Source organism: Coregonus clupeaformis, chromosome 23, assembly GCF_020615455.1.
Source record: "Coregonus clupeaformis isolate EN_2021a chromosome 23, ASM2061545v1, whole genome shotgun sequence".
NCBI lineage: Eukaryota > Metazoa > Chordata > Actinopteri > Salmoniformes > Salmonidae > Coregonus > Coregonus clupeaformis.
Window position 1 is genome coordinate 47,438,179 of NC_059214.1, and position 21,420 is coordinate 47,459,598.

The 21,420-nt window shown below is 43.1% G+C and overlaps 5 protein-coding genes across 6 annotated transcripts in view; all 5 read left to right on the forward strand.

The window, feature by feature from the left end:
* The window catches only part of frmpd4 (FERM and PDZ domain containing 4), a 74,263-nt gene extending 71,190 nt beyond the window's left edge, over window positions 1-3,073 (forward strand). The window contains exon 17 of the mRNA XM_041843752.2: window positions 273-3,073. Within this exon, the coding sequence (XP_041699686.2) occupies window positions 273-277 (5 nt within the window). The 3' untranslated portion in view covers window positions 278-3,073. The remainder of the gene's footprint in view (window positions 1-272) is intronic.
* On the forward strand, window positions 286-3,073 carry LOC123481765 (UPF0134 protein MPN_138-like). The gene has a single exon (XM_045206738.1). The coding sequence runs from the start codon at window positions 1,613-1,615 to the stop codon at window positions 1,982-1,984; it is 372 nt and encodes a 123-aa protein (XP_045062673.1). The 5' UTR covers window positions 286-1,612; the 3' UTR covers window positions 1,985-3,073.
* A 2,102-nt stretch (window positions 3,074-5,175) lies between these two features.
* On the forward strand, window positions 5,176-10,662 carry tlr7 (toll-like receptor 7). The gene is made up of 2 exons (XM_041843753.2): window positions 5,176-5,262; window positions 6,949-10,662. The coding sequence occupies exons 1-2, from the start codon at window positions 5,245-5,247 to the stop codon at window positions 10,120-10,122; spliced, it is 3,192 nt and encodes a 1,063-aa protein (XP_041699687.1). The 5' UTR covers window positions 5,176-5,244; the 3' UTR covers window positions 10,123-10,662.
* A 218-nt stretch (window positions 10,663-10,880) lies between these two features.
* LOC121536466 (toll-like receptor 8) lies at window positions 10,881-15,615 on the forward strand. Its single transcript, XM_041843754.2, has 2 exons — window positions 10,881-11,043; window positions 12,178-15,615. The coding sequence occupies exons 1-2, from the start codon at window positions 10,978-10,980 to the stop codon at window positions 15,280-15,282; spliced, it is 3,171 nt and encodes a 1,056-aa protein (XP_041699688.1). The 5' UTR covers window positions 10,881-10,977; the 3' UTR covers window positions 15,283-15,615.
* Window positions 15,616-16,514: 899 nt separating this feature from the next.
* Window positions 16,515-18,120, forward strand: tmsb4x (thymosin beta 4 X-linked). Of its 2 annotated transcripts, none has more exons than XM_041843462.1 (3): window positions 16,515-16,619; window positions 17,498-17,632; window positions 17,758-18,120. In XM_041843462.1, exons 2-3 carry the CDS (start codon window positions 17,533-17,535, stop codon window positions 17,787-17,789), a joined length of 132 nt encoding a protein of 43 aa, XP_041699396.1. In that variant the 5' UTR covers window positions 16,515-16,619; window positions 17,498-17,532; the 3' UTR covers window positions 17,790-18,120. The 2 variants fall into 2 exon arrangements, with proteins under 2 accessions (XP_041699396.1, XP_041699397.1); XM_041843463.1 differs by having other exon boundaries at window positions 16,516-16,619; window positions 17,520-17,632.
* The last annotated feature ends 3,300 nt before the right edge of the window (window positions 18,121-21,420 follow it).

Genomic DNA, 21,420 nt, shown 5'->3' on the forward strand with positions numbered 1-21,420 from the left:
AGATGTAATAATATTGCTGTGTGTGAGCCCTTCTAAGTACATTATGCAACACTTGCTGCAGGGAGAGTTTGTCAAAGTGCTGAAATGCACCTCTGTTCTATTTTACACCACTCTCTTGAAATCAAGCTATGTTATGAAAGCATCATTAGATAAAACTCTTACAAAAAAAAGTCCTCTAATGAAAACAGGAAAGGGTGATGAGTGATCAAAGCAATGCACCATGTTGTCAGGGAGATGCTTAATGATTATCTTTGTATTTCTGCTCCCCGTAGTGTAGCTTGCACACAGCTGGAGACGGCTGCAGGGAAAGACTCCTCCTCAGCTCTCTCCAACGAGGTCAACGCCGCCGCCACCACCACCTCACCACCTCACCACCGTCATTCACCAGTAGCAGCAGCACGGAGTCCAGTGTGCCCAGTGTGCCAAAGCAGCAGGGGTGCCACAATCCTGAGACCCTCCCGCACCGCACCCAGGCATTCCCCTCAAGCTTACACCCATGTGACCGTATCACAGGCAGCCTCAGGTTGTCGGATGCTGAGGATTTGCTGGAGCAGCCTCATGCCGGGCTCTGGGAGCCTCGAAGCGCTGCTGGAGAAAGCAAAAGCCACTCTGAGCGGGAGGAGCGGGAGGAGCGCCCAGAGTCCAGTCACCTGACGACCCCACCAAGCCACAGAGGAGATCTGCTCTGAGCGGGAGGAGCGCCCAGAGTCCAGTCACCTGACGACCCCACCAAGCCACAGAGGAGATCTGCTCTGAGCGGGAGGAGCGCCCAGAGTCCAGTCACCTGACGACCCCACCAAGCCACAGAGGAGATCTGCTCTGAGCGGGAGGAGCGCCCAGAGTCCAGTCACCTGACGACCCCACCAAGCCACAGAGGAGATCTGCTTTTTCCAAGACACTTTCCATGAGCTTGTCCTTGTCTCATGGTTCAGTATTGGTCCGTTAGAACGGTTAGCGCTCAGTCCTCTGGCAGGAGGCTCATCAGAGGTGCCTCCATCATGCTGCCAGCATCATGGGATGCCAAGCAGCTCTGAGCCATGCCACTACCCAGACTGGACAGTAGGAGGTGGTGGAGGTGCCTGGAGGAGGTGCCACGGGCCCTTCACTCACTGCTTCCCCAAGAGGAAGACCAACATGGATGGGGACGATGTAGATGAAGGTGGAGAAAAAAAAAACACCCCCCCCAGCCGTTCTCTGGGGGTCGAAGGGCCCAGTCACGCCCTACCAACACAAGTGTTGAGGCAGAGAACACAATCTCTCTATACGCCTCTGGAGCTGAACCCTTCGCTGTGGCTGAACAGCTCAACATGGCCAATGGTGTGACTGTGAGTGACATGAGTCTGGGAGCTAAGCTGGCCCATGGGAACTCATTGGAGGGAAGACCTACAGCCTCCCCAATGGGGTCCCAGACACACAGAGAGATGCCCTTTAGATAATGGCCCTGGTGCGCTCCAGTGTAGGCCAGGGAGAGGGCCAGAGGTCAGAGGTCAGAGGTCAGGTAGCCAGACCTGTTGGGATTCAGCCAGCTGCTCTCCATGGAGGCCCTAGAGCGAGGCAGCGCCTGCAGTCACATGGCCCTGGTGCACCCTGCTCACCCTGACTCAGTTTCCACATGCTCTGCTGTTTAACACAGGGCTGCATGTCACTGGTGGAGGGCTTTAGCCATGAGAGCCGGCAGCGCAAGATGGTAGCCAAGGTGGACGAGCTGGTAGACAAGGTGGACGAGCTGGTAGCTAAGGTGGACGAGCTGGTGGCCAAGGTGGATGAGCTGGTAGCTAAGGTGGACAAGCTGGTAGCCAAGGTGGATGAGCTGGTAGCCAAGGTGGACGAGCTGGTAGCCAAGATGGATGAGCTGGTAGCCAAGGTGGACGAGCTGGTAGCCAAGGTGGATGAGCTGGTAGCCAAGATGGATGAGCTGGTAGCCAAGGTGGACGAGCTGGTAGCCAAGGTGGATGAGCTGGTAGCCGAGGTGACCAGCTGGTAGCCAAGGTGGACGAGCTGGTAGCCAAGGTGACGAGCTGGTAGCCGAGGTGACCAGCTGGTAGCCAAGGTGGACGAGCTGGTAGCCAAGGTGGACGAGCTGGTAGCCAAGGTGGACGAGCTGGTAGCCAAGGTGGATGAGCTGGTAGCCGAGGTGACCAGCTGGTAGCCAAGGTGGACGAGCTGGTAGCCAAGGTGGACGAGCTGGTAGCCAAGGTGGACGAGCTGGTAGCCAAGGTGGATGAGCTGGTAGCCAAGGTGGACGAGCTGGTAGCCAAGGTGGATGAGCTGGTAGCCAAGGTGGATGAGCTGGTAGCCAAGGTGGACGAGCTGGTAGCCAAGGTGGACGAGCTGGTAACCAAAGTGACGAGGTCATCATGAACTATGTCTGCTTGGGTGTGCTGAAATGGCTTCGGGCAGTTCCCCCGATGACCAAAGTGGGAATGCATTGACACGACACTCTACCACCATGTCTGCTATTGTCAACACACTGAGTCGCTCACTTACAACACTCCTTTACAAGTAAACACAACAACACGGTTGTCTTTCTGATTAGCGATTTCAAAGCCATACATAAGAGACACGGGTTTATTCGACCCAAACCAATGTGATCCGCTGTGACAAACCTTACCTTGTGTATATCTTGTTTGATATGTAAAGTAAAATAAATTATATGAATCATGATGACACTTTTAAAAGAGATTATATTCAGGCATCTGAGAAGAAAATAATTAACCTTAGGGTATATACACTGATATTACTGAAGTATACTTTTACAAATTGATAATTAACTTTTTGGGGTGTAATGTGTAGATGGACCTCTATTAGATCTGTATTATATTTGTATTCAATATATTAAAAGTTATGTTACACATGATACATAAATATATATATGACAAAGAGCTCTAGACAAATCAATGTGCAAGACAATACATTTTATTAAATGATACAGTCCATTATGACCTCAGTCTTTTTCATTTGCTGAATCCAACGTAGTTTATGAATCTTTGCACATGATCACTGAGTACCTTCCTGTTATTTTAGTACTCAGCACTACTGTAACATATTAAAGGTTTAAAACGCTGCAACCTGATTATTGTCTCCTTTGTTGTGCTTTGTTGTTCTCAAAACAAAATGTCATACAAAGTAAATGTCCATTTCAATTTCAATGATCAATTTCAAAATATTTCACAAATATTGTTTTCTTGTTCTCTAAAGCCCAAGCCGCTTTCTGCTGACAGTGAGGGCAGCTTTTTTAATCTTTCTCATAATTTATACCAGAGACTCTCCTGGACCATGTTTGGTTGAATAACAATGTTTAATTATTTACTGTTTGGAAGCTGGAGAGTGTGTCTGCATGATGTATTCTGCCCTTGCCAGGCACAGACAGTACTGTTTTTCGTGGCAGCTACTAGCTAATGTCCCAGCTGTCTACGCATGCCCAACTAATGGAAAGTTTTGTGATGTGTTTTCTCTAAACCGAGGTTTCACTTTCATTTACAGAAGAATTGTACTTGAAACTGTGGTAACACGAGAGATAAATCTGTCTTCACGTCTCCCAGTAAACACACGTTTCCTCCTTTTTATACAGCGCATAGAGTGAAAGTCCACTCACCCTTCGCAAAGTTTTCATATTTTACTACCTTAAAATTCTATCTAAACGTGAAACAAAATGTATTGAAATTCTTCCAAATAAATACAAAATTAAAAACTAAGATGTCTTGATTGTGTATGTATTCACACCCCAGAGTTAATACTGCGGAAGCACCTTGGCAACAATTACAGCTCTGAATCATTTTGAATAAGATTTTACCAACTTTGCACAAATCTTAGGGCTACATATGTATATCAATTGTTTTGTCAAAATTGATCAAGCTCAGTAAATGTGGTTGGGAATCTTTGATGGACAGCAATAATCAAAACCGTGTCGGTGATAACTAACTAAATAACTAAAATGTAAAATGTAATATGTTCAGAAGACTAAGAGCTCTATTCAATATGTATTGCTGAACCGTTACAGATTGCGCTATAGAAATGCAAAGGTCATTTCTGATTGAGCCGACATGTGCAACGTTTACCGTGAACGCAGTCTCCGCTGACGTGGGAACATTGCCTTTAAATTTAAATCATGCTGTAAAGCTGAACTTCCGCAATACGTATTGAATAGAGCCCCCGAGGCACGTTTTCTTTTAACTTTTTACCTGGGCTTTGCTCCTTTCATATTTATTTTGGATCCTGACAAACTCCCCAGTCCCTGCCAGTGGCAAGCATACCCATAACATGATGCTACCACCACAATATTTGGAAATACAGAGTGTTTCACAACATTTCATTCACCACATTACTGACCTGTATGACAAAGTAACAAGAAGGAAGTGTTAAATATACATTCTGTTTGCCATAAGGCCCTTAAGTAATACTGTAAGACAACACGGCAAATAAATGTACTTTTTAGCCTAATTAAAAACTTGAATACAACACATCACAAAGTGAAACCCTCTGTATTTGGTGGCAGCATCGTGGTATGGGTATGCTTGTCACCGGCAGGGAGAGTTTGTCAGGATCAAAATAAATATGAAATGCGCTTCCGCCAAGTATTAACTCTGGGGTGTGAAGACATTATGCGATCAAGACATCTTTGTTTGAATATAATTCTTATTTCGCTTTGAAAATGTGGAGTAGATTATGTAGATCAGTAGCGGAAAAAATCCACTTTAATCCCTTTTTAGATTTAATATTAAGGCAGAAAAAATTGAAGACTGCAATGCTATCATAAATAAGACAAACTGTATGCGTATTCGTATCAATAAATGCTACAAATCAAGGACGAGCACATGCTTGAAAAAAGCTCTATTCATCCACAATTAATCAGTACTGCTACAAAAAAAAATTAAGCTATTGCATGTATAGTATTGGATTTATATAAACCAAGGAAGCCTACATACAGAAAATGCTGCTCCAAAGTGCTTAAATTAAGCCTGCACCAAAATTAGACAACAACATTGATTGATTTAACAAATTTAGATTTTAGGAACTTAACTTTGACCTCAGGCAACAGTTGTACTGTATGCCTATTGATAGATAGTTGTCTGGCATCTGCCTAAAGGGAAGTGGAGACTATTAAAGACACTTTCACTCACACATCTGTTGTCCTTCGTGCCATCATCCTGTGTTTTCATGTGATCGTTCTCAGTCCTCCTTTCATTTTATAGTAAGAGTGAAATGAACCATGAGAACTTATCGACACAAACATTGATCTGAACAATGCTGTCTCACATGATGGTAAGAATTCCTTTCATATGATAATACCTTTAATATGATAATAACTTTCATATGATAATACCTTTCATATGATAATACAGTTCATGAATATAAGGTGTAGTATGCTAATCTAAATATTATGTTTGATGTGCAAGGAGAAAAAAAAAGATAGATGAAAATGAAGAAATTATGTCTTTAACCTCTAAGCTAACAGGATGGTCATACCATGGATCATTTAGCTATTTGATTTAGAATTTTAGGACCCCTTAAGGTATATAACAAATAAAAATATTGCAGTTGGCCTTTACTGCTATAGAAACGCATTGAATAACACATTCATAAATGGTTAAGACAGTCAAAAAATGTCATCGTAAGGAATAAGGTTTTGAAGTGTCTGTCCTGTATCTAGGAGATGTAAGAAAGTTCAGGAAATATTTAGATTTTTATTTTTTTTGGAACACATATCTAACCCCTTGTTTTTGTTGGCACAAAACCACCTCCATACTTCCATTTGTTTGTATGAGTAACCATCAGACGGGTCGTAGAGCAAAACAGAAAACACTGAACGGTTTGGCCTTTGGAAAGGATAGAGGGGTCAAAACAGTCTGAAGGCCAAAACCGTTCGGACGCTACAGACCTTTTTTTCGTGAGAAAGACTGACTTTCAGGACGTCTCATGGTCCTGACAAACAACGCTGTAGCTCGGACACCTTCCACCGCCGATGGAGAAGGCCAACATAGGTCAGATGTAGAGGATTGAGACTAGCTTAAAACGGACAGATTTTTGATGGAGATTTGTTTTATTATGATACAGAGATTGATGCATGGGTGGGTCAACAGACTCTTAATTAACCATGATTATAAAGGACTCAATAGAGGTAAAAGGAAATATATAAATTTACATTTGTTTATGTTATGTCTATGCAGAACAACATAGAAAAGGTAAATAGAATCAGAATAAGAAATAGTAGAAAATAAAAATGCCAACCTTTTCATGAATTAACCAACATCTGCAATAGCTTTGTTTAGCTGAGCCACTGCGAAGTTATTGGTTTCTATATTTGTATATTTTATTGAGCAGTTAATTTATTGAGCAGTACATTTTTTAAAGACTCTCTTGTGTCCTGTGGTTTAAGAGAGGCAATATGCTAATAAAACTTGTCATCATTACCCCTCTAGTAATAACACTGTCCTGTTCCCCCAGAGGTCAGAGTGTGTTATCATTACGCCTCTAGTAATAACACTGTCCTGTTCCCCCAGAGGTCAGAGTGTGTTATCATTACCCTTCTAGTAATAACACTGTCCTGTTCCCCCAGAGGTCAGAGTGTGTTATCATTACCCTTCTAGTAATAACACTGTCCTGTTCCCCCAGAGGTCAGAGTGTGTTATCATTACGCCTCTAGTAATAACACTGTCCTGTTCCCCCAGAGGTCAGAGTGTGTCATCATTACCCCTCTAGTAATAACACTGTCCTGTTCCCCCAGAGGTCAGAGTGTGTTATCATTACCCTTCTAGTAATAACACTGTCCTGTTCCCCCAGAGGTCAGAGTGTGTTATCATTACCCTTCTAGTAATAACACTGTCCTGTTCCCCCAGAGGTCAGAGTGTGTTATAATTACGCCTCTAGTAATAACACTGTCCTGTTCCCCCAGAGGTCAGAGTGTGTCATCATTACCCCTCTAGTAATAACACTGTCCTGTTCCCCCAGAGCTCAGAGTGTGCATCTTTCCAGGTGTGTGGGGTGATGCTGCTGGGCCTGTGGTGCTCCTCTGTGCTGGCAACTGGAGGTTGGTACCCCAAAACCCTACCCTGTGACGTCACCCTGGCCAGCAACGACACCGTGGTCAATGTAGATTGCACTGAGAGAGGACTCCTGGAGGTCCCAAAGGACATCCCCAGAAACACCACCAACCTGACCCTCACCATCAACCACATCCCTCACATTAACTCAACGTCCTTCCAGGGCCTGGAGAACCTCACCGAGATCGACATGCGCTGTAACTGCGTGCCCATCAAGATCGGCCCCAAGGACCGCATGTGCACAGAGAGTGTGACTATCAAGCAGAACACCTTTAAAGACCTGAGGAATCTGAAGGCTCTGTATCTGGATGGGAATCAGCTCTCCAGCATCCCAAAGGGTCTCCCTCCAAACCTCATTCTGCTCAGTTTAGAGGTGAATCAAATATATACCATTCTGAAAAGGAACCTCTCTGACATCACTAACGTACAGATTCTTTACCTGGGACAAAATTGTTACTATCGTAACCCATGTAATGTTTCCTATCAAATTGAGGAAGGCGCATTTCTACAGCTTGGTAACATGACTGTCCTATCCCTCAAGTCAAATAACCTATCCTACATTCCCCCAAGATTACCAACAAGTCTCAGAGAGTTGTATCTCTATAATAACAAGATTGAAATGGTTACTGACAAAGATTTTCATAACTTAACCCAATTGGAGATACTTGACCTAAGCGGAAACTGCCCACGATGTTATAATGCGCCATTTCCTTGTATTCCATGCCCTAACAATTCACTTCAGATAGACGCAAGTGCCTTTAAAGCATTGCCCAAACTGAGGATACTACGCCTGCATAGTAACTCCCTCACGTATGTCCTTACAGAGTGGTTTCAGAACTGTACAGATCTGCGAGTACTTGATCTCTCAACCAACTTTTTAGCTCGAGAGATAACAATGACTTACTTCCCACGAGCTCTACCCAACCTGGAAGAATTGGACCTGTCTTTTAACTATGAGCTGCAGAGGTATCCAGCTACACTGCGCCTTAGTCCCTCATTCTCCTTCCTGAAATCCCTGAAAGTACTCCGCATCAGGGCCTTCGTCTTCCAGCAGCTCACCTTCAAAGACATCAGCCCACTGATTCCTCTAAAGAACCTGGAGGTCATTGACCTGGGCACCAACTTCATCAAAATAACCAACCTCAGCATTCTGATGGAACTGAAAAACTTCAAAATAATAAATTTATCTGACAACAAAATATCGTCCCCTTCTGAAAGTGGTCAGTCTGTTGCCTTTTCGGGAGGAGAAGCCCTGCATGGCTCACCGATGTCAGATGCTGGGCATAACCGCAATGGAGAAGTGAGAGAGATTCATTATTTTAGATACGATGAGTATGCTCGCAGCTGCAAATACAAGGACAAGGAGGATGGGATGCTGAATTCATTCGTCAATACCCAGTGCAGCCAGTTTGGGAAAACCCTGGATATCAGCAGGAATAATATATTTTTCCTTCACTCCAGATTCTTGAACCTTGCTGATCTTAGATGCCTAAATCTCTCTGGAAATGCCATGAGCCAAAGTCTAAATGGTTCTGAGTTCACTTACCTCACTAACTTAAAGTATCTTGACTTCTCATACAATCGTCTGGACCTTCTCTATTCCTCAGCGTTTCGGGAACTGAAAAGTTTAGTTATCTTAGATATAAGCAACAACAACCATTACTTTGAATCCGAGGGTTTGACCCACATGCTTAATTTCACCAAAAATTTGACCAATCTGAAGATATTACTCATGAACTATAATAAGATTTCCACCTCCACCAACACAGAGCTGGAGAGTTTCTCTCTGGAGAAGTTAGAGTTCAAAGGTAACCGTTTAGATATGCTATGGAGAGATGGCGATACAAGATACATCAACTACTTCAAAAAACTGCTCAATCTGAGGGTCCTAGACATCTCTCACAACAACCTCAACTTCATCCCTCAGCAAGTCTTCCAAGGCCTGCCAGACAAACTCACTCATCTCCACATCAACAACAACAGACTAAAGATATTTAGTTGGGAGAAGCTGACGATTCTTCAGTCCTTAGAGGTTCTAGATCTCAGCAGTAATAGCCTATCAACAGTTCCCCCAGAGCTCTCCAACTGCACCGAATCTCTCAAGACTCTCCTCTTACACAGAAACCAAATATCCAAACTCTCTCCGTATTTCCTCAAGGACGCCTTTAGTTTGAAGCATCTGGATCTCAGCTTCAATCACATTCAAAACATCGAGCAGACCAGCATCCCTGATGACGTTGTCGATCACATGGACACGTTAGTCCTGAACAACAACAAGTTCATGTGCAACTGTAACGCCCTCATGTTTGTGATGTGGCTGAACCGCACCATGGTGAACATCCCCAGACTGGCCACCGATGTGACCTGTGCTGCTCCAGGAGCCCAGAGGGGTCATCCGGTCATATCCCTGGACCTAGAACTGCAGGCCTGCCAGCATAACTACATGTCCATCATCCTCTACATCCTTCTCACATCCCTGGTGCTCAGCTTCGTCACCCTCTCCATCTCCAGCCACCTCTTCCTCTGGGACGTCTGGTACATCTACCACTTCCTCCTGGCCAAGTTCAAAGGCTACAGACGCCTGTCCTCGCCGAGCGCTCCCTACGACGCCTTCGTAGTGTACGACAAGAAGGACCCGGAGGTGTCTGAGTGGGTGCTGAAGGAGCTGCTTGTTCAGCTGGAGGACCGCGGGGACCATCCTTTACAGCTTTGTCTGGAGGAACGAGACTGGATCCCTGGCTGCCCCCTGATCGACAACCTCTCCCAGAGCATCCACCAGAGCAAGAGGACCGTGTTCATACTGACCAACAAGTACATCAAGAGCGGGGACTTCAAGACTGCGTTCTACATGGCCCATCAGAGGCTTATGGATGAGAGAGATGATGTGATTGTCTTGATTTTCCTGGAAAAGGTCCCCAGTCACTCAAAGTACCTGAGACTCAGGAAGAGGTTGTATAGGCGGTCAGTGATGGAGTGGCCAACAAATCCTCAAGCACAGCAATACTTTTGGTTTAGCCTAAGGAGTGTACTGGCAACAGACAGTCAAAAACAATACAGTAATCTCTTCAAGGAGACTCTTTGAAAAAGGCCTTAACACAATGATTTCGCCATGTGCATAGCATTTCCCTTTTTTTTTGTGATTGTGTAATCAAGGGAAGCAAACCATGGGAGAACTTCCTCAATTAATCTATGAAGTTCCTGTTTCATTTAGCTCTTATGGTGGGATGAGAATCTGTGGCTATGTTGCCAGCCAGTCAGAGGCACTTGTTCTTTCTGGGGGATTTTTTACTTAGAAAACTATACTGTGATTAAATTGAACTGGCAACAGATAGTCAAAAACAATACAATAATCTCTTCAAGAAGACTCTTTGAAAAGGGCAAACACAATAATTTTGCACTTAGAATACACCTTACCCACTGGGCACACACTGGTTGAATCAACATTGTTTTCACGTAATTTCAATGAATAGTCTGTGCCCAGTGGGTAGTGTAGACCTTTTTATGTGGTGACAATTATCTTAAAGACAGTTTTAAGGTTCAAAGTAAATGTAATGTATCTCATGAGAATGTATAGATATGAACTTCCATCTCTAATACTGACTGATAATTTTTTTGCTGTACTGCAATGCTTATAAATATAAGGTAACAATAAATTAATAAAATAATAATGATTCACAAAATCATATTAAACTGATTCTGCCTTTAATCTCTTGATGCATTTCAGAAAGAGGAAAGAAATTCAGAGGAGAACTTCCCCAACCAGCTTGTTGAACACATTTGACTAACTAGAGCAGCAAGGGGAAATTGAGTTGCACTTGATGTGTGTTTGAGTAGAGAGAAGTTGAGTCATTACACAAGGGACTACATCGATGGAAACACAAAGAAAACGAACAGCCCCCTGTAGTTTTATTACACTTCTTTGCTTACTGGTAAATAAATGACCAGGCCCTACTTATTTGATAGGCTTTCAAAATCTCACAAGGAATCAACGGTAAACAATATGGTAAGTTTGATTAATTTCTGTTATTAGTATTGAAGTTAGTCACCAAGTCTATGTAGGGTACATGCTTTTCTCAAGTGGCAAAATTAATAATGAAACATGAGAAAATAAATTACTTTTTAAAGGGGAAGTAGCGTTATACACAATTGTTACATTCACAAATGCCATTTCTATCTAGGCAAACATATTGTAGATAACTAGTATCCTGAAATTAGTAGAACGTACACCATCACAAAGCTATTGCTATTGAGCTATTGGCCATAACATGTGTGCTTGTAGGCTAGCCCTTGATCTTGACTTTTAGTTCCATTATATTACACATAAGAGTCATTGGACGAAGGCGTCTTCTGTAGGGGGGAGTTTTGTTAAGAACCCCGATCCTCGGTCAGAACATTAACACGCATTGCTTGCAGTACGTTTCTGGAAGCATAAGGACCTTATCGTTCATATCAGCAAGAAATAACTTTAAAAAAAACTAAAGGTTAAATTGATACACACCTTTATAGGGTTAGTGTTAGTGTTCCCACACAGCCACATCTCCATGTTACAGTGTGTGTTTACGGAAGACAGACGGAAGACAGAGGGACCACCTGTGCTAATTAGCTATCTAGCATGCTCCGAATACCTGTGTGTAACGGAAGAAGGCCAAAAGAAACGTGTTGTCACCTGAAAAATACTGTCGGCTGAAACCGTGATAAAACAGTGTACAGTAAGTGTGTATTTTGCATCTGTGAAATTATTTTGATGCGATATGAAAGTGAAAGGGCATTACGTATCTAGAACCGTATCGCAAATTGATAATCGATTCACGTTTAGATGGAGTATTAGGCTGTTTTGTCTACCAGAGCCGGTCTACCTCTGAAAATAACATATAAGGTCCTTGGACTTTAAGGAGTAACGGTAGGGTCCTTAAGAGTACATATCGGGTTACTTGTAGACCTACTCCACACAGAGGAGGCTGGTGGCCGTTCCATCTACTCCATTCCAGCCATTACAATGAGCCTGTCCTCCTATAGCTCCTCCCACCAGCCTCCACTGACTCCACGGTTCGTTAGACATCTCATCGTTAATCATTAGTCTTTCGTTAGTCTGTCGTTATATTTCCATCCTCACACGTTTTTTACTTTATGCTTACAGGCTGCTACCACCTGCTGGTTACAGTTGGCATCGTTGTTCCTGTGTCACTTCCTGGCCGTAAATACCTCATGTACATGGATGCCAAGGCAGTTTCCATGTGACATTAAGGTGGTCAATACTACCAATACCACTGACGACATCATCTTCAATTGTGAGGATCGTCGACTGATAAAGGTACCTGTTGGCATCACCAGGAATGTGACCGTGCTGGACCTATCAGAAAACAACATCCAGAATGTATCTCTTGATGCATTTTCTAATCTGGAGAACATGACCATTCTCAATCTCAACTGGGTCAACAAAAACCAGAAGAGTCACATTGCCGAAGGTGCCTTCAAAAATCTGACAAACCTGCAGGTCCTAAAGCTTAATGGCAATGGCCTCATCGAAATTCCACAAAACCTTCCACTCCGCCTGGAGATCCTCGTGCTGGACAATAACAAGATCAATTTCTTGAATATGAGCAACCTCTCTGGTATAACACATGTGAAGAAGCTCTTCTTATCCAAAAACTGCTTCTACTGGAATCCTTGTGAGAATAATTTTACTATTGGAAACGGCACATTCTCAGCATTGATTCACTTAGAGGTTTTGGCGTTGGCCTATAACAATTTAACTCAAGTTCCAAAAGAACTTCCAAGCTCTTTAAAAACATTATTACTTGAATCGAACAAGATACAGTATATCGCTAAGGATGATTTCCATGGACTAACCCATCTAGAAATCCTTGAATTACAGGGAAACTGTCCAAGATGCTCCAATGCTCCATATCCGTGTGTCCCCTGTCCTAATGTTTTTCTAGATATTCATTCTCATGCATTTCATGGCCTTACAGAGTTACAGACACTGCACCTAGCAGGGAACTCACTCCGTTTCATCAAGAACTCCTGGTTTGAGAGTTTAAACAATCTTAAACAGCTGTTCCTCTCCTATAATTTCTTGTCTAAGGCTATGACTGAAGGAGATTTTTTTTGCTATCTACCAAAGCTAGAAGTTATGGATTTTTCATTCAATTATGATTTGTTAGTCTACCCTGACACCCTACTGCTTTCAAGACAGTTTTCTAAATTGGTGTCACTTAGAACATTGCATATAGCAGGTTATGTTTTTAAAGAAATCCAGTCAGATACCCTCAGCCCCCTTCATCATCTAAAAAATCTGTCAGCGTTGAACATGGGAATTAATTTCATTGTTCGCTCTAATTCTACCATATTCAGCAAATTCTCACACTTGAAACTAATATACCTCGGAGAAAATAGGCTGTATCCAGTTTCAGTGAGCGATTCCCCAGGCCGTGTCTTAGGAAGCAATTCAAAGCCAACGCTGCACAAGTCACCACTCACTGGTCACTATTCACATTCAAAGGACTTTTCCTTTGAGTTAAAACATGGCCTTGTGAAGCAAGAGTGCTTTGACTCCGGTCGAGTGCTGGTCCTCAGTTCAAACAATATCTTCTTCATTTCTCCAAAGCAATTTGAGGGCTATGGTGACATTGCATGTCTGAACCTATCAAGAAATGGATTTTCTGCAGCACTGAATGGGACAGAGTTCACGTCGTTACCAACCCTAAAATATCTGGACCTGTCCTTTAACAAGATTGACCTGGCCTATAACAATGCATTTAAGGAATTACACAAACTACAAGTATTAGACCTAAGCTACAACAGTCACTACTTTGAGGTGTCTGGTGTGACACATAATTTAAATTTTTTGACAAATCTACCGGCTTTGAAAGTACTGAATATGTCACACAATAACATTTTTACCTTAACAACTAAGCAGATGACAAGTGCATCTTTGAAAGAGCTTCAATTTCAACACAATTGGTTGGCCATATTATGGAAAGAGAGGGACAACTCATACAACAGCCTTTTTAAAAACCTGATGAATTTGACCTATCTGGATATATCATTCAACAGCATTGAGAAGATTCCATCAACAGTCTATGAAAACTTACCATACACCCTTCAAAAACTATGCATTAGTCATAATTTACTCACACATTTTAATTGGGATAAACTGGCTAGTTTCCAACAACTGAATACCCTGGATCTAAGCTATAATTATTTATATCACGTGTCAGCAAATCTCTCAAAATTCACAAATGCACTTCAGATGCTTGACTTGAGCCACAATCAGATTGCTCAACTCTCTGATGGATTTCTTAAGGGTGTTCAAAACCTTCAGATACTTGACCTCAGCCACAACCAACTGACTATCATCAACGAGACCACCTTCCTATCGGGCCCTGAGAACTACGTGAAAACCTTGTCCTTGCAAGGTAATCCATTCCAGTGTACCTGTGACTTATTAGAGTTCATCCTGTGGATTGAGGAGAACAAAGATGTGGAGATCCCCAGACTGGCCACTGAGTTGATCTGCAACATGCCAGCCAAAACGAGAGGCCAACCAGTGATACGGTTTGACATTAAAGAATGCGTCAACGACAACATAGCCTTCCTGATCTACTCCCTCTCCACTTCCTTGATCATGCTCACCATGGTCATGACCATGGCAGCTCATATGTTTTATTGGGATGCTTCCTATATTCTATACTACCTGAGGGCGAAGCTGAAGGGCTATCATTCCTTGAGGTCCGCAACAACAGACAATCTCTATGATGCCTTTGTTACCTACGACACCAGAGACCTGTTGGTGTCAGACTGGGTCCTGAACCACCTGCGGATGCAGCTGGAGGACAGTGGGGAGAGACAAGCACCTCTCTGTCTGGAGGAGCGAGACTGGGCCCCGGGGGTCCCACTGATAGACAACCTCTCCCAGAGCATCCGACAGAGCCGCAAGACCGTCTTCGTGCTGACCGAGGCCTACGTCAGGACCGGGACCTTCAGGATGGCCGTGTATCTGGCCCACCAGAGGCTGCTGGATGAGAACATGGACGTGATCGTGCTGGTTCTCCTGGAGCCTGTACTGCAGCACTCTCACTTCCTCCGTCTGCGGCAGCGTCTGTGTGGGAAGAGTGTTCTGGAGTGGCCCCGGACTGCAGCCGCAGAGCCCTGGTTCTGGCAGAGCCTGAGGAACGCTGTCAGGTTAGACAACCAGGTGATGTACAACCAGATCTACTCCAGGTACTTCACCAACAAGTAGAGCACAGGCCAGACCAGATACTCAAGAGGGAGGTTGCTTTCTCACACAAATAGACTGAGCAGTTAAACACAACAACTGCAATCTCTTTTACAAGCTCTGAATCTTGACTATATAATTTTGTCTAACCCTGCACTGAACAATATGGATGATACTGTACATCTGAAACAAAATGTAAATCAATGTTCTATTCATTGCTTTAATGCCGAGCACTATGGCCCCCAGTTATTATACTATAATATCTCAGTTTTTCAGTTTTATGTTATAATAATATGCCATTTAGCAGACGCTTTTATCCAAAGCGACTTACAGTCATGCGTGCATACATTTTTTGTGTATGGGTGGTCCTGGGGAATGGATCGAACCCACTACCCTGGCGTTACAAGCGCCGTGCTCTACCAGTTGAGCTACAGAGAACAACATTGTTATCTATGGTTAGTGGGGTGGTTGTAATGAAATATAAACTGTATTTGCAAAGGTTTCTGCCAATGTGTTCAAACTTTATGCCATTTGTAAGTATACATATCTGATTCTTTTTTAAAGAATTGATAAAAAAATATATTTCTTGGAGCAGTCAGTCTGTGAGCATCTGTCTTTATGGGATAACAGTCAAGTTCCTGTTTCGTTAGGCTCAGATGGGGGGGATGTGAATCTGTGGCTATGGTGTCAGCTGTTCAGTGGTACTTATGGTATGTGACAATAAAACGTTTTTTTTATTAAACTATCCTCCGGTGATTGAATTTAACTGAAATTGTTACAACTCACTATTTTATTCTATTAATGATCATTTCAAAATATCACAAATTAAAAACATTGTATCGGGAATCTCTTTGAACTACACAGACAGTCACAGCATCCAGGTGCCTTATGATCATGGAAAATGCATTATCTAAATGTAATCAATGACGTAGGAATCAACAAGTAGTCCTACTATGTTTCTGATGCAAACCAATGAAGCCAGTGTTACCATCTGATGTAATACTGTGTAAATCCACAGGATGTCGGTATTGACTCAATCACGAAGAGTTACCGGGGACAGTGGACTGGTTTGGGTTGGCAGCAATGCTCTGAAAGGGTGCCCAAAATCAAATCAGATAAAAATTCGTTGTCCAATAAGTTAAACAAATAAAACCATAACTATTATTTATGCTCTCTCTCGCTTGTAAAGATGACGTAGTATATATTTTTCCCGACCAAGTTGTGCTCGAGAGTGAAGGGACGTGACGTCATGCTCAAAATTAGCATATTGCGGAGTATAATAGACTTTGATTGATTTGCGCGCCTTCACTCGTGCTCTACGCCATCGGGATTGAGACGCATCTGTATCCAGTACACATCCGGTGAGTGCGCAAACAAATTATAAATTCTCATAAGGCCTACATAGCCTGTTTAACCAACTGACTTTACAGCCATGTAATATGTTCTGTCGTGTAGGTTATACTAGGCTACAAATGGTCCAACCGTTGCAATAGCCTAGTGCATAAAAGCCTAATCAATAAATGATGCTCACTTGATGTATTTCTAGATGTTGGTAAAGCCCTATTCAATAGCGTGTAATTGTTCCTTCTCTCATTTCAAGTGCGTACCGTAGTAGTCTGTCGGGTTCTTTGAGTGGAACGTACCTATCAATATGTAGTGTGGATCTTTTCATGTAGGCTACAATGTTGCGTAAAAATGTTTTAATGGCTTGATTTAGGATGTGCTACAATGTCAATATGACAAAGCAAGTGTCGGAAGGTCGACGCCACTAGTTAGCTTCAACCTGTTTTGCGATGCTGCCAAGCAGGGCGGTGGTTGTTCTGCCTGCAGAAGGCTCTCAGAATGGAACAATGCTTTTCTCAAGGTGTTGTCGCCAATAATGAGATCACGTGCTCGTGGAATAAACGGCCTGAATAATGCAATTTACGTTTTGTAAATCTAGACTAATACTTGACTAGGTTGCATATATACTCGAATTAGATGTGGGCTGCTTGCCCTGCCCTACAGGGAGAGAATGAGAGCATTTTATTCCCCATGTGCTGTGGGGGATTGTGCTCTTTGTCTGCTTTTTGGGTTTGGTTCGCATGTATGGGCCTATTGAGATTAACTTTTTGACGGAAGCTGTGTGAAAGGCCTATGTTGTCATTGATTTTTCATATTTGAAAATGACTCTAATATCTTGAATAAACTGTCTTGCTGCTTTTTTAATTTGCGTTAACCTAAATGTCTTAATTGTTAGGTTTCATCTGCTCTTTGACCAGATCCTCTGCGAACATGTCTGACAAGCCAGATCTTGCGGAAGTCTCCAACTTCGACAAGACCAAGTTGAAGAAGACCGAAACGCAGGAGAAGAACCCCTTGCCCACCAAAGAAAGTACGTTTTGTTAGGTTTATTCTACTTCAAATGCAGACTATCCCTTGTGAAATTGGTGTCTTACTGAAAAGTTGACAGTGCATACAAGCGTTGAAAACTAACACATTTTATCCCCTTCCTTGCAGCCATTGAACAGGAGAAGCAAGCAACAGCATGAAGTCCAAGCCTCCACTATGCACATTCCACGAGCATTGCCTTTTTTTTTCTCACCACTTCTAGCTGTATAACTAACCAAAACCTAAGTTGCATTGTGATTGGACAAAAGCAGATGACTGTACAGCCCCCTTCCCTAGAACCCCTCCCTTTTTTTGTTAAATCAAGTTTGAAAAGAAACAACTACGGACTGGCAGTCTGACTAGGAGGATGTGTTGATTGTCTCATCCTGACTCACTTCAGTGCTCTGTCACCTGTCCCTGCAGTGTCCCCGGCTTCCGGCCACTTGTGGTTGTGAAGGGAGGAGCAAGGGTGTGATGGATCAGCCCTACCAGGGACCCACACTTTAGACGTCCAGTGTTCAGCTTCTGGCCACCTGTGAAACGCTTTCAAATCAAGCAGTGTTTTTGTTTGACTTGTTCAATTGTTTTGTATAAGTTCAATTCTTGGAATGCACAAGTTTGTTTTTGATATGCAATTAAAAAAAAAAAAAAAAATGATTTGTTTGGTATTTTAATTTTGAATATGCTTAAACTTGTTTCAAGTTTTTCACATTGTACACCTGTTGTACATCATGTTAATTACGACTCGGCACATTAGGCAAGTGTGTACCAAATCAATTGGGGCTATCCCTTTGGACTACTGGAATTGCTTTGTATACCTCTGAGTCACTGTTAATCAGAACCCAAGCAATGTGTGCCCAACTGCTGCAGTGTATTTGCAATTTAATCATATAACACCCCTATCCAGACCAATTTAGTTTTGTGCATTCATCTTAAGCTGGCTAGGTGAGAACCTATTTCAATTGTAAGTAAATTTTTTCCTCTTATCAGCTAAGCTGGTGCTAGGAGGAAAAGACAAGTGCTATTTATTTTGTGTTGCCGGTGATGTGGCTTATAATAATAATATGCCATTTAGCAGACGCTTTTATCCAAAGCGACTTACAGTCATGCGTGCATACATTTTTACGTATGGGTGGTCCCGGGGATCGAACCCACTACCTTGGCGTTACAAGCGCCGTGCTCTACCAGCTGAGCGACAGAGGACTGACGCACTAGTGTGCTTTGGAACGCTAAGTGGATGACGAGACCTTGACACGGTCTGCAGCCTGGCACAGTGCACACAACTGGCCTACAAATGCACCCCACGGCAATCATCACTGCTAATGGCCTGCCTGCCCCAGCAAAACAATGAACCCTTTGGAGTTGGACTGGCAGCCACATTCTTAAAGTACTCCATTACTTACAGCTGGGCTGGAATTGGGACATATTACAACAGTCAAAATGGCTGTTCCCACAACATTACTTGCATAGCTTTAGTTTTACTGGATGTTTTCATTGAAAAGGTGACCTTATTGTAATGGTAACAATGATACCTTGTCTGACTACAACAATCCCTTCTCATCCAACGGGCCATTATCAGCATTTTGGCAATACATTCTCACTATAGTTAAAAAGTTTAGCCACCAATGGAGATGGCTTGGACACTACAGTACAGGTTTTACTAGTCATTTAAATCATCCCCATCCATATGATTTTAATACAGATATCAGTGGGTTTATGGTCCAGGTCGGGATAAGTGGATTGCTGTTAAACTGGTTAATCTTAATGACGTTAATCCCACTGAAAGCAGCTGAGATCTCCAGCCGAGTGTTTCTGATGTCCCCATTCTTCCTGGACACCATGGCCTCGTACCAGATTAATGAGGTCAGATCATGCTTATGCCACGTTCAAGACAACTGGGAACTCGGAAATATCCAACTTCAGTCCGTTCAAAACAACTGGGAACTCGGAAATATCCAACTTCAGTTCGTTCAAAACAACTGGGAACTCGGAAATATCCAACTTCAGTCCGTTCAAGACAACTGGGAACTCGGAAATATCCAACTTCAGTCCGTTCAAAACAACTGGGAACTCGGAAATATCCAACTTCAGTTCGTTCAAAACAACTGGGAACTCGGAAATATCCAACTTCAGTCCGTTCAAGACAACTGGGAACTCGGGAATATCCAACTTCAGTCCGTTCAAGACAACTGGGAACTCGGAAATATCCAACTTCAGTCCGTTCCAAACAACTGGGAACTCGGAAATATCCAACTTCAGTTCGTTCAAGACACCTGGGAACTCAGAAATATCCAACTTCAGTCCATTCAAGACAACTGGGAACTCGGAAATATCCAACTTCAGTTCGTTCAAGACACCTGGGAACTCAGAAATATCCAACTTCAGTCCATTCAAGACAACTGGGAACTCGGAAATATCCAACTTCAGTCCGTTCCAAACAACTGGGAACTCGGGAATATCCAACTTCAGTTCGTTCAAGACAACTGGGAACTCGGAAATATCCAACTTCAGTCCGTTCAAGACAACTGGGAACTCGGGAATATCCAACTTCAGTCCGTTCCAAACAACTGGAAACTCGGAAATATCCAACTTCAGTCCGTTCCAAACAACTGGAAACTCGGAAATATCCAACTTCAGTCTGTTCAAGACAACTGGGAACTCCGGGGAAAAAAACGAGCTCTGACAGAAATCTTTTGAACGGTCATCGAACTCGGAAATCCAAGTCACAACCTCGGGCATCTTTCTAGAGCGCCGACTTTCCAACCTGAAGGTCACTGACGTCATGATTTGACCTCTCCCCCCCCCCCCCAGTGTTCCCAGTTGTCTTGAAAGCACTAATAGCATAAGGCCCACAGGTACTTTCTGATGTCACAACTCCCCATGACAAATGAAATGTACTGTAGAAAACATTGTAATCATGCACAACAAATGCTGTGTTTACACAGGCAGCCTAATTCTGATCTTTTGACCTATTATTGGCTAAATATATGATTGGTGAAAAGACCAATTAGTGGCTAAAGATATGAATTTGTCTGCCTCTGTAAACATTGCCAAAGTGTACAGCCATTTCTATCTGCATTTCTATGGGAATTTTGACTCATTAACTCGGGCAGATTACAGCCTGTGGTAATGATGTCCCAAAGACACTGTTTGTCTACCCTCATCAAGCTGTAATGATGTTGTCCCCAAAGACAGTGTCTGTCTACCCTCATCAAGCTGTAATGATGTTGTCCCCAAAGACAGTGTCTGTCTACCCTCATCAAGCTGTAATGATGTTGTCCCCAAAGACAGTGTCTGTCTACCCTCATCAAGCTGTAATGATGTTGTCCCCAAAGACAGTGTTTGTCTACCCTCATGAAGCTGTAATGATGATGTCCCCAAAGACAGTGTCTGTCTACCCTCATGATGTTGTTATCTCATGAAACCACCTCTACCATGACTAAGGCCAGAACAACACACCGTTCTCTGACCCGGGCTTATGGTGGAGGAGTCCATATTCTCTTTGGATAAGTCAGGAACATCCTTAGGCTGAGATATCCCACCCCCTCCACACAGCCTCTAATCACAGTGGTATAGCATAACACAGCACAGTATAGCTATAACCTCCACCCAGTCTGATCCAGCCCAGTATAGCTATAACCTCTACCCAGTCTGATCCAGCCCAGTATAGCTATAACCTCCACCCAGTCTGATCCAGCCCAGTATAGCTATAACCTCCACCCAGTCTGATCCAGCCCAGTATAGTTATAACCTCCACCCAGTCTGATCCAGCCCAGTATAGCTATAACCTCC

Excerpts from the sequence above, each read along its gene's own strand:
- LOC123481765 (XM_045206738.1), top strand. The coding sequence starts at position 1,613 with ATGCTCTGCTGTTTAACACAGGGCTGCATGTCACTGGTGGAGGGCTTT.
- LOC121536466 (XM_041843754.2), top strand. The coding sequence starts at position 10,978 with ATGACCAGGCCCTACTTATTTGATAGGCTTTCAAAATCTCACAAGGAA. Across the intron at positions 11,044-12,177 it reads AATCAACGGTAAACAATATG|GCTGCTACCACCTGCTGGTT; the intron begins GTAAGTTTGATT and ends TTATGCTTACAG.
- tmsb4x (XM_041843462.1), top strand. The coding sequence starts at position 17,533 with ATGTCTGACAAGCCAGATCTTGCGGAAGTCTCCAACTTCGACAAGACC. Across the intron at positions 17,633-17,757 it reads CCCCTTGCCCACCAAAGAAA|CCATTGAACAGGAGAAGCAA; the intron begins GTACGTTTTGTT and ends CCTTCCTTGCAG.